Here is a 12,750-nt window from a genome sequence, read left to right on the forward strand (position 1 = left end):
GAATGTGCTTCTTTGACTCTGAAGTCTAGAGCCTGCTTGGAAAAGATTCAAGAATTGGAGGATATGCTGGCTAAAGAGAGAGACAACTCCCGCCGCATGCTGTCTGACAAAGAGCGAGAGATGGCGGAGATAAGGGACCAGATGCAGCAGCAGCTGAATGACTATGAACAGCTGCTTGACGTGAAGCTGGCCCTGGACATGGAGATCAGCGCCTACAGGAAACTCCTAGAAGGCGAGGAAGAACGGTAAGGCACTGAACCCGCAGGCCAGGCAAGCTGGGTTTGCTCACTCTTCCTCCCCACTTTCTCTTTTTCATCCAGTATTTTAGGGCTGCCCTAAGTTGAAACCCTGCTTTCTGTCTGTTAAGACATCTACAGATGGTTCATAGTGAAGAACAGCCCAGCTAGGATTTACTGTCCTGTGCTCAGAACTCAAGCATTCCAAAGTATCTCTAAGAAACTCAGAGGTGCTGGGAGAGGGGGCACATGCTTTTTAATCCCAGCACTCAGGAGGATCTCTGTGAGTTGAGGCCAACCTGGTCTACAGAGTGAGTTCCAGGGCTATACTTTGTCCTGGAAAACAACAAAAACAAAACCCAGTGTATTCTCCAACATGAATAACACAACCATTTCTTTCAGTGCATATTTCCAAATGTATAAAATGGAATGAAATTATGATATTAAATGCTCTCACTTTTAAGGAAAAGAAAACATTTTTAAAAAGGAAGAAAGCTACTTTGAGTTTTTTTGTCATCTAAGTAGAAATAGAATTTTTAAAAAGATTTATGTATCTATTATGTGTATAGTGTTCTTCCTGCATGTATGCCTGCATGCCAGAAGAGGGCATTAGATCTCATAGACAGTTGTGAGCCATCATCTGTTTGGTTGCTGGGAATTGAACTGGGGTCCTCTGGAAGAATAGCCAGTGCTCTTAACCTATGAGCCATCTCTCCAGCTCCTAGAAATGTATTGTTACTACTTTAAATATGGAGTGGGCTCTTTCATTGGAAATTTCAAGTGTTTTAGAAATGTTATAAGACTACCCCAGCATGTGTAAATGTTGCTTTGGACAAGACGTTTATTGGCATTGTCTGACTAAGTGAGTCAGGCATTTGTACTACATAAGCAGAGTTTACTCTCTCTCTGTAGGTTAAAGCTCTCTCCAAGTCCTTCTTCCCGAGTGACAGTGTCCAGAGCATCGTCCAGTCGCAGTGTCCGTACCACTCGAGGGAAGCGGAAGAGAGTTGACGTGGAAGAGTCTGAGGCGAGCAGTAGTGTTAGCATTTCCCACTCTGCCTCAGCCACCGGGAATGTGTGCATTGAAGAGATAGATGTTGATGGCAAGTTCATCCGCTTGAAGAACACTTCTGAACAGGTAATAGGATGGACCCATCTCCCCAGCCAGGCCTGCTTTGCATGCTGCTGGGCTACGGTGGTTAACAATAGCTGTCTACCATCTGTGTGCTTCAGTCTTCAGGCCTTTTGTGGCCTGCAGAGTTTCTTTGTTCTTTCTTAGGTTTTTTAATTGTAGTGCTAAGGATGGTGTCCATGTGTTAAAGCTGGGTGTGGAGGTCAGAGGAGTCATCTACCCTTTCTCCATGTGGGGTTCTAGATTTAACTCAGGCTATCAGCCTTGGTGGCAACCACCATTATCCATTAAACCGTCTTCTTAGCCTAAGATTTTCTTTGTGAATCTTGCTTTATAAAGCTCTGCTTGACCTTTGACCTAGACTTGGCCGTTTCATGGTGGCCTTCCTAAAAATGAATTAGAAGTTTTGTAGCTAGATTGGTGAAGTTTGCAATTATTAATAAAATCTTTATGGAAGGATGTGAGTGCAGGCTCGGGTATGTTGAAGGAACTTTTTTTCTTCCCAAAGTTAACGAAGGAACAAATGCTCACGATCTGATTTATATAGAAATAGCAATAACATTATTTTCTGTATTGGAATAGTTGATGTGAGCAGGACGTATCCACTGCAGGGACTTCTGAGGTGTAGAACTGGGACTTTAAAGAGCTCTGTGGTTCTGATGGAACTGGGAGGGTGTAGGGTAGCGCTAGAGGAAGCAAGAGTCTTGGGACACAGGGGAGAGAAAGTCATTTGAAACACAGGGTCTGCTAAAAATTGTGAGACCACTCCCTTCTCACCAGACCATTAGAACTGGTGTGCATGTTCACATGAAAGTCAGATAGCACTGGAGATTGGCTCTGGGGCTGCTTGGCCTCAACTTGGAAACAGAGTAGCACCCATTGCTCTATGCTAGTGTTTCCAGATTCCAGAGGCACAGCTGCTGGGAGTGTGCCCTAACCTCAGCCTGGAGGGAAGGGACCCTGATGGCTTTGCTGTCCTCAAGCCTACCCACTGGGCAGGGGTGGCTAGGGCTGACAGTACTCAACCAGGTCTGACTTCTTGCTCTTTAGCTTGCTTTTAAACTCTTAGTGACAGCTTAATTTGGGTGAAGCTTGGACAGATGCAGAAGACAAAAACAAAATTCCCTCATTGTTTAACCATGAATGTCTAATTGAAAATGGAAAGCTGTCAAGCATTTATGTTGTTTGTGGTTTTGGTGACCCCGTTGTGTTACAAATCATAGACCAGCTGGCTTAGCAGCGAACACCGCCCGCCCTTTGTTGTCTTTTCATGTCTCTCCCTGTTTTGTCCCCTTTAGAATTCAAACCCTTCCTGGTGGGGTGCGGTGATCATGAAGCTACTCTTTCAATGAGTTCCATGGGAAGGCCTTAGCTTCCGAGCCTTTATGGGTTCATGGATGTGATTGTTTCATAGTTTCCTGTATATGAGAAGTAACCTTGTTATATTGTGTTTTGTGACTAGGATCAACCAATGGGAGGCTGGGAGATGATCAGAAAAATTGGAGACACATCAGTCAGTTACAAATATACCTCAAGATACGTGCTGAAGGCAGGCCAGACTGTTACAGTAAGTGAACTCTGTCATCATTTAACTTCTTTATCTTAATCACAGATAAAACAGTTATCACCACAAACCAAAATGAGCAGCATTTTAGAAGTGTGTTTTAAACGTCTTTATGTTAGTGTTATTATCTGTGCTGTTAAAGATTTAACAATCCTGCCTTAAGAGTGGTGAGAAAAATTGGTGTTTAAATATCCTTTTTCTGTTTCAGTGGGCAAAACATAGTTCATACTTGTTTCTAATGCAGTTCTGGCTTCTATACGTTGTAAATTGTAGCAAGTTAATACCAGCATCAGCCTAAAACTGCAGCTGCCTAAATTTCCTAGGACAAACGATAACATGTGGATATCTTGGTTCCACCTTACCCTTAGTTGTTTCCAGGGTTGGATTGCTAATAAAGCCACCACATAGAGTTAGTTGCGCATGCCTGCACCTCTTCACTTGGGAGGTTGAGGCCATTGTGAGTTCAAAGCCACCTTGGCCTGCATAGTAGTAGCAAGACTTTGTTTCATGATATCCTTGGGCTGGAGAGATGGACCAGTTGAAAACACCTTCTGCAGCTGCAGCCAGGTGAAATCCCGGCATCCTGGGGAAGGGAGACTTATTTTCTTTTAACGATGTGACTCCTAATAGACTCATTATGCCCTAGTCCCAAGACTGGCTGGCAATAGGACTTGATGGGGAAAGAAGGAAAACAAGTAATCTCTAAATTAAATGGGAGGGCTAGGAGGGAGAGGGCCGTAGGGGAGGAGCTGGGGGTGGGGCATGAGCATGCTCAACATACTTCCATGTGAAAAATGTCAGAAATAACGGAAAGAAAAAAAGCCAGGTATGGTGGTTCATGCCTTTAACCCCCAACCTAGGGATGCAGAGGCAGGTATATCTCTTGAGTTTGAGGCTAGCCTGATCTATAGAGTTCCAAGATAGCCAGGGCTACATAGAAAAAAAACCTGGTCGTGAAAATCCAAAAACATCCACTGGCTTGCTCTTCCAGAGGACTAGTTTGAGTTCCTGCACCCATATCAGAAGGCTTAAACCACCTGTGAATGAATCCAGCTCCAGGGGACCCCACACCGCCCTCTTCTGGACACAGAAGGCACCTACACAAAAGTACAAATGCAAATAAAACGGGCCCCCTTCCCCCAAAGAGTCCTCCCAGGCAGGGATGGTATCCTGGTATTATTATTTAGAGTGCCAGGCTTTTGGGCATAGCATCGTCATAAGTTTATGGATTTTGACAGATGGGCTAAATGGCATTCTAATTCTTATTCCAACTTGGCTTTCTATCGATATGTTCTATCACACATTTTAAACAGTAATAGATTGAGTTTTAAAGAATAAATCATATAGCAAACAAAAGATTCCTCTGTTTTTACTTAGCAAGCAAATTATGAAACAGTAAAATCTGCTAACTTTATTGATTTGAGAGAATGGATGTTACTGCTCATTGTCTTTATGGACTCCTTAGAAAAAAATGGCAAGTGCTGCCGAGTGTGGTGAGCATACTTATAGTCCTAGACTTCAGAAACGGGGGTAGGGCTCTAAGGTGAGTCATAGCCGCACCGTGGGTTTGAGGTCAGCCTGGGCTATACGAGGTTCTGTCTCGAGAAAACAAAAAGGCACCTGTTACAGCACATTTGTCACCCCCCCCCCCCTTTCCCCTTGAGACAAGATCTCTGTAACCTTGGCTGTCCTGGACTTGCCCTGTAGACCAGGCTGGCCATGAGCTCAGTTTGCCTTTGCCTCCCAAATGCTGGGATTAAATGCTGACACCACCACGCCTAGCCTCCCCTCCCTCCTTGGCTGACTTTGAAGTGATCACAATTCTATCTTAGCCTCCCACATATTTATACTTTTGATCAGTACAAACCTTAATGTTTAAGATCAAAGGCTCACAATACAGGTTAGAACTTGTAAAGTGTAGAGAGCCTTGCCATCCCTCTGAAAATAGCAGGTGCTAATTTTGTAATAATGGGTGAAAATGAGAACAAATATCCTAACTACTCTATTCTTTAGTAATTATAGTGAGAGAAGATTGCTTAGTTCTATTACATGTCTTAGAGAAACTGCATAATGTGTTTAAAAGAATTTGGTACTTTAGTTCAGAAGGTTTAAATTTGAATATTCCCTGTCTCATAATGTGGAGCCATTATACCATGCCAATCATCTGGGTCTGCCCGAAGGTTGTGCTACTCCAGAGATTGTTCCTGTAGATGGTGTATAAAGAACTGTTACCACATGAGATAATGTGGAGCATCCCCCTCCCTCCCTCCCTTTAGTAGCTCACATTAACTGTGATCAGAGTTTTGGGACATAGTAGTGAGAGAGATTTTCCTGTGACATTGTAAAAGGCAAATGCAAGGATCAGTCTGAAGATTCAGAACAAGATGAAAACCCTATTCATGCTTTTAAAATTTTATTGTTACATAGTAAAAACTTACAAAGGTATAAGGTTACTTTTGAAGCTGTATTAAATCTATTTTGTTTAGAATATCATATCAAAACAGGACATGGTGGTACCCAACTTTAATCTCCGCATTAGGAAGGCAGAGGCAGAAGGATCTATGAGTTTTTTCAGGCCAGCATTGTCTACAGTGTGAGTTGTAGGACAGCCAGGGCCACACAGAAAAACCCTGTCTAAAAAAATAACCCCCCCCCCAAACAAAACAACACCTGTATTAATACAAATGTTATTAGTTAACTCTGCTAACTTTCCTCTGCGTTTCTGAGGTCTGGGATGCACAGTGTGTCTTTTAATTGATCACATCCCAGCACTTACACGTAAGCCTCACTGACATCTTATTGTTTACATTAAGCCAACTGTGTAATTATGTGTGGATTAGTGTGGCTACCTGTTTCCATTTTATTTATAAGATTAGGGCTGGTTATGTCTGCATCTGAGGACAGTGGGATCACATGATATACTTTGTCTAGGATTCATACCTACATTTTCTTTTGCCTTTTAAAAAGAATGTGTGTGTCTTTGTACTGTATAAGGTTGTGTGTATCACATGCATGCATGTACTCACAGGAGCCAACTCCAGATCCTCTGAAATTAGAGTTAGATATGGTCAGTGAGCAGCCCGTGTGGGTACTGGGGATTGAACCTGGGTTTTCTACAAGAGTGGTGCACACTTATCCACTGAGCTCTTTCTCTCTAGTCCTCTATACTTGGGTTTTTTGACTGCCAGTGTTTTCCATTCCACCTGTTTCCTGCCAAGAAATACTTAAAAAAAAAAAAAAAAAAAAAAATGGCAGAATTTCCACATTTCATTAGCAATCATGTTTTCCCGGAACATTTCCTGTACTCTGTGGAGGGTAATCTGAAATGTGCTGGGGCACTGTGACACTCTCTCCAATTGGCTGGACATGAGCCACTCTACCTGAATATTTTAAATAGACTGTCAGCTATGGAACATCACCTGTTGTTGAACTTGGAGGGGTTTGCACATGTGTGCATGCACAAATGTCTGTCTGTCTGTCCACCCGTCCACCTGTCTGTCTGGTGATCTATGAAGCCCATAGGACAGAGGTTATCAACCTGTGGATCGCAACCACTGGAAAACACATTTCTGGTTTTAGGAATTGAGACACCTCTTAGTAGCAAAATTCCAGTTAATGAAGTAGCAACTAAAATAATTTTTATAGTCGGGGTCACTACGGCATAAGGAACCGTATTAAAGGCTCACAGCTTTAGGAAGATTGCAGACCACTGCCATAGAGCATGATTGTTAATCATGCCATTGAGTGAGTGGGCGCCTTGGTATTTGTTGTCCCGTCAGCAGTGGTCCCACCTGTTAGAGTACCATTCATTGCTGCCCATTTTTGTTGAGGAAGACAGTAAGAAAACTTGTTCTGGGTCAGCTGTTTTGTGGACGGCTAGGCCAGAGTGTGGCAGTTTTATTTCGGGGCTCATGTTTATCCTGTGAGGATGCCAAGGCCTGCAGAAGCTCTGAGCTGTGGTGACCATGGGTAGGGTAGCTAGGCAGAGTTCACAACCCGTTAGAAGAAGAGTTGAAGTTTCGTCGTGTTGCTGAACTTGACGTATGTGACCGCTGGCCTCTGGGTGTGCTGATGTCCTTTCTCTCTTCTAGATATGGGCGGCAAATGCTGGAGTCACAGCCAGTCCTCCAACTGACCTCATCTGGAAGAACCAGAACTCTTGGGGCACTGGGGAAGATGTGAAGGTCATACTGAGAAACTCTCAGGGAGAGGTACGGCCACCTACCGCTGCCACTGTGGCATCCGTTTGACCAGCCTCGGTTGGTAGCAGAGCTCCCATTGAGTAGTGAAGTAGCTAAGGCTTCAGGTAGACCAAGGGGGCCAAGTGCCTGACACCGAGTAAATGGAAACTGCCACATGGTGATAGAGTGTTTCAGGGGGTGGGGGTGGGTTGGTTTATTAGCACAGGCTTTGAGTAATTTCACCTCTGAGTGTTCACATTTTATCAAAACAGCGTCTGTTATAGAATGCTTACCTGGTAAATACATGCTGTTAACCTTGTAAATGCTTACACTGTTAGCCTGGGAAACGTGTGTTGTCACCCTTACTGCACTAGTTCTCAGAGCTCTAGGTGAGACAGCAGTGCCCACCTTTGTGGTATTTTCGCTGTGAGCCCCAGGATTCTGGCCAGAGAACTGGAGCTGCCTTTGACCTTTCTTCTAAGGATTCGGTTCTGCATTCTGATGCTGCCGTTGGGTTAAGACAGACTGATGCTTGCACGGTGATTGTGTCTAGCTCCCCTGTCCTGACGCACTAATTCAAGTCCACACAGATCCTGTCTGAGAGCCATGTTTTGTTTACAAACATGTTCACTTTGATGGATATACCTCACGTGAAGCTGTCTCTGGGACACTGTCTTGGTGACACTGTCTTTTTGGTCTGTTGGATTCCGGATTAGCTTCTGCTGAAGTAATTCCAGTGTGGAGGTTTCTTGAGTGACCTTTGGACTTGGGGTGCTCAGAGCCCTCTCTAGGACACATTTCCTAGATGCTGGATCATCAGGTTAGCCTTATGCTTGAACAGCAGTGTTTGCCCAGTTGAGCATTCTGAGTCACCTGCACTAGAGTGGAAACAGATGCTTTCTGTTGCACCCTTATGAATGGTCAGAGCCCTTCTTCCTACAATACATCCGGACCTCAGTCCCTGTTACTAGTACTTGGTGCTAATTGTCCTGGAATAGAAGGTGCTTTCTTTGTCTCCACGGCTCCGGTGGTCCTGCTGTCACTCACCATGGTTCCTGGGTTAGAGCAGCTGGCCTCCAGCTTCTTTTATTCAGCATTTATTTAGCACCTTTCCTTTGCTCAGAGCTAAGATCTTTAAGCAGAATTCAGGTTAGTATGCCAAAGGCCTTGCAGAGAGTTTTCAGTAACAGAAAAGGATTTAAAAGAAAGCATTAGAAACTGCTCAGCAGGTATTATTTCAAATTGGATCCCAGTAGCTCCCCTCCAGGAAAAATTGAAGGTCTACTAATGGCTCCTAATTATGAAGAATTCACTAGCTAAAACTGCTGATGAAAAAGCTTTAGAAGTCCTTGCTATGGTAGTGGTGTTTCCTAAGCACAGGGAAGGGCTCTTTCCTGTGGCTTCTGACTTGAAGTTTGCTGTCCCGATTTCAGGAGGTTGCTCAGAGAAGTACAGTCTTTAAGACAACCATACCTGAAGAGGAGGAGGAGGAAGAGCCCATCGGAGTGGTTATTGAGGAGGAGCGTTTCCATCAGCAGGTATTACTTTGTTTTTATTTTTAGTAATAGAATTGCCTGAAAAGCCACTGTGTGGGTTTCCTTGCTATTCATGTCCCGAGCAGGAGCAGTCCACCCCCTGGGTGTGTGCTCAGCTAAGCTGTGCTCAAGGCAACACACTTGGGTGCAATTTTTTCCCCTCTGTCAATTTTTACTTTTGTTGTTCGCTTCCGGTGTAAATAATGTGTTGTGCCGGACATGTGTGTTCTTACAAATGCATACCTTAGAGAGTATGGCTTGACGCTTATTCATTGGATTCTGAAAACTTTGTGCTCCTGAGAGCAGCCTTCATGCATGGGTAACCGTGAAACAGAAAACAGAATCTAGAGCCACACTTAGTTTCATTGCTGTTATATTAAGTTGCCATTCATTAAGTAATTTGCTGATGCCTGGGCTTTGTAAAAAACTTTCAAATAAATTCCAAATTCACTTTTAACTAATTAAATTTGGGAAAAATATTTATAACTAATGAGCCTTCAATTTATATTCTCAAGCTGTTGAGTATGACCATTAATTGGTCTTTTGTTGTCTCTTTATCTCCATAATTGTAATTCAAGTTGCCCTTGTTTCTTAGTGTTCTGTTGCTGTGAAGAGACACCACGACCAAGGCAACTCTTAGGAAAGGAGAATTTAATTGGGAACTTGCTTAGAGTTTCAAAGTTGATCCCCATGGCGGGGAACATGGCAATATGCATGCAGCTGTAACAGTAGCTGATAGCAAACATCCTGATCTGTAAGGAGAGAGGGAGAGAGGCAGACAGGCACAGACAGACAGAATGGTTCTGGTGTAACCTTTGAAACACACACACACACACACACACACACACACACACGCACGCACACACACACACACACACACACACACACACACACCCCTCCTAATCCTTCTAATCCTTTTAAATAGCACCACTCCCTGGTGAGTAGGCATTCAGGCATACAGGCATACAGGCATACGAGTTTATGGGGGTGTTCTTACTCAGGCCACAGCTTGCTTCACTAGCCCTGCTGCCAGCAGACCTCACACGTGTAACCCACCTGTGTAACCTCCTGTGGTGGGAGTTCATTTAATCTGGATGCCTTGTCATTTTGCTGGCATAGTTAAGGGTAGTCTGTTCTCCTTGACTTTAATGAAAAACTAGCACAGGATCTATCGCCCACTGTCAGTGGGAACCTGACAGGGAGTCCTGCCAGGTCAGACACTGGAGAAGGCATTCCAGGCCTCTGGTGTCATTGTAAACAGCTGTGGGAAATGCTCCTTGGACAGTCTTTTGGAGGATAGGACATTATTTGGGTGTTAAAGAAAGGACAAATGACAATGTTTGAACTGTCAGGAAGAGACACCAGATTTGGGCTTAAAAACAGTTATTTCTGCTGCATGGTGGTGGTGCACACTTTTAATCCCAGCGTTCAGGAGGCTGAGGCAAGCAGATCTCTGTGAGTTTGAGGCCAGCCTGGTCTACAAAGTGAGTTCCAGGACAGCCATAACTGTAATAGAGAAACCCTGTCTCAAAAACAAACAAACAAAACTCCAGTTACACCTTAGTCCCAGTGATTTTGTGGTCCCACTAGCCTGGCTGGGGCTGGAAGGGTTCTGCCAGTGTGGTTCTTGTGACCCATTAGTTCAGGCCAAGCTGGCGAAGATGGTGACAAACGAACAGCAAGTCCAAGGCCTCCCAAAAGTTGGGCCCAGACCCCTTTCATTGTATTTTCTAGAAGTAAGCCAGGGCCAGCCAGCCAGCACTCAAGGGGAAGGGAGGTAGTCTTTTTCTCAGTGGAAGGAGGGACCAAGAGTTGTGGAGTGTTTTTGTCAATTTTGTGGTTCTGTGGGTCAGACCCGGGACCCAGGACACTCCTCGTGCTAGGGAAGTGCTCTCCCATTGAGATAGCCACCCCAGCTACTCATCTTGATGATGCTGAGGCCATCTGTTTGTCAGTCATACTGTTTGGGGAAGCCTAGTTAGGATCACATTGCCCAGGCCTGTCCCACGAAGTCTGCAGCAAAGGAGAAATGGAAGGCACACTAAGTTAGGGAATTGACTCTAGAGCCATCGAGGAGTAGGTACAATTCAGACTCATTAAGATTTATGTAGACTCAGAGAAGACAGAAGAAAGGAAAAAGTCCAAGGTGTTTGAGGTTTTGTGCTTGTGATCACAGGTGGTTGTAGAGTTCCAAAGAGGGAAAACAGTTAAAAAAAAATCCACAAGAGGGAAAACGCTTGGAGCTACCAAGCACAGTGAAGGTGATCCAATACCCTTGGGACTGATAAATAACCTTCAGTTTTAGTTTAATTAGCAGCAAGTCACAAGTCACACAAGGAGTGAGTTTTGCTAGGCAAGTGACACTGAGCAATACCTCAGCCAAACCTTTTCTTTGAATGTTTGAGTATTTTGCCTGCACCATACTGTGCAGTTCCTGAAGAGACCAGAAGAGGGCATATGATCCCCTGGAACTGGTTAGAGGGGGCCTCCAACTCAGCTGTATACGACAATTACTTTAAAATTGCAGAGCTAAATGAGAAATTCTTAATTGTTTACAGGCATAGATCAGCTTTTTGTTTTGTTTTTTGATTTTAAAACTCTGGTGCAGCGAGTATAGAGACTCAGTTGTGGGATTCGATGAAGTAAGCCCTTAATGCTAAGAGTGAGGCATGACAGGGCCCTTTTTAAAGTAGGTAATGCAGACTGTTAGTCTCTATTTGAAAGGGTTTATGTTTAGAACATCATGATATTGTTAGTTCTCACTTCCTACTGTTCCCCTCTCAGGGAGCCCCAAGAGCATCCAACAGAAGCTGCGCCATTATGTGAACTCGTCAAGACAGAAGCATGGTAACCCTGTATACAGTGCAGAGCCTTCTCAGAAGCACACGATATTTTTGTATTTCCTTTATGTGAATTTTTTAAGCTGCGAATCTGATGGCCTTAATTTCCTTTTTGACACTGAAAGTTTTGTAAAAGAAATCCTATCCATACACGTTGTTGCAAGATGTGAATTATTGACACTGAACTAACTGTACTGTTTGGAAAGGGGCCCTCAAGTTTTTGGCATTTTTTTCTTTGTATGTGTGTGTGTATTTCTTTTTTTTTTTTTTTTTTTTAAAGTTCTTTTAAGGAGGGGAGGGTAAGTATACCACTGTGTGTCCAGGCATCATTGGAAGATTGCTCTGTCTAGTTGGGCAGTCTGCTCTTGTTCTCTCTCTGCTATATATAAAATGGTGCTGTTCTGGGAGGGGGAAAGCAACTTTTTCAATATATTGAACTTTTGTATGGAATTTTTTTGTAATAAGTGATCAAGGTTACAAATTCTTTTTAAATAGAAAAGAGAAGAACATTTTTGTAAGAAGGCAATATTAATCTAGTCATCATGTAAGCACTCTGGATAGAGGGTCCACATGTCTGGATGTTCAGCCACTTCTCTTAAGTTCTTGATTCACGAGGGGGGTGGGGTGGGGCAGGCAGGGTTAGGGTGGGGGAGGGGATTCTCAAATGCTCTAGTTGTGTTTTTTAAGATAGTGTAACATGCTTAAATTTCTTATGCAACATTAACGAATAAAAAGCTGTTTACTATTGCTCTGCTGTCCTTTTTAACTCTTCAGATCTGTGGGTCTCCCCCCTTTGGGGGGATTGTCAAAAAGACCATTTCACCGGGCTTGTGCGTCAGATATTTGCATTATAATTCATAACAGTAGCAATATTACAGTTATAAAGTAGCAATGAAATTGTGTGGTTGGGTCACGATAACGTGAGGAACTGTATTAAAGGGTCACCCCGGCCTTAGGCCGGTTGAGAAGCACTGCTTTAGACAGACCTTGACCGGTACCAAAGTTTTAGTTTTGATTGGCTTGTGTGATACGTTCACAGTTGAGGAAGGTGATAGATTCAGAGTTCAGACACCTCAGTGCCCCCTGGTTGGTAATGGAATGGTCGACACTTACACTTAGCACACTCTCAGATTATCGCCAGTGGCTTTCAGACCTGACACAGGGTGGAAGGTGTTCATAGAGTCTGCTTCTACTCCTTTAACATAGGGGAGAGAACTCATTTAAGAACCCCCTCCTGGAAGAATAACTCAATAGCGGTGAAT

At 43.8% G+C, this 12,750-nt stretch overlaps 1 protein-coding gene across 1 annotated transcript in view; it reads left to right on the plus strand.

The window, feature by feature from the left end:
* Positions 1-11,721, plus strand: part of Lmnb1 (lamin B1) — a 40,081-nt gene extending 28,360 nt beyond the window's left edge. Inside the window, exons 6-11 of the mRNA XM_051200876.1 lie at positions 25-245; positions 1,149-1,374; positions 2,831-2,935; positions 7,024-7,143; positions 8,547-8,651; positions 11,433-11,721. Of these exons, the coding sequence (XP_051056833.1) occupies positions 25-245; positions 1,149-1,374; positions 2,831-2,935; positions 7,024-7,143; positions 8,547-8,651; positions 11,433-11,474 (819 nt within the window). The 3' untranslated portion in view covers positions 11,475-11,721. The remainder of the gene's footprint in view (positions 1-24; positions 246-1,148; positions 1,375-2,830; positions 2,936-7,023; positions 7,144-8,546; positions 8,652-11,432) is intronic.
* The last annotated feature ends 1,029 nt before the right edge of the window (positions 11,722-12,750 follow it).

The sequence above is a fragment of the Phodopus roborovskii genome, unplaced genomic scaffold (assembly GCF_943737965.1).
Source record: "Phodopus roborovskii unplaced genomic scaffold, PHOROB, whole genome shotgun sequence".
NCBI classification, from domain to species: domain Eukaryota; kingdom Metazoa; phylum Chordata; class Mammalia; order Rodentia; family Cricetidae; genus Phodopus; species Phodopus roborovskii.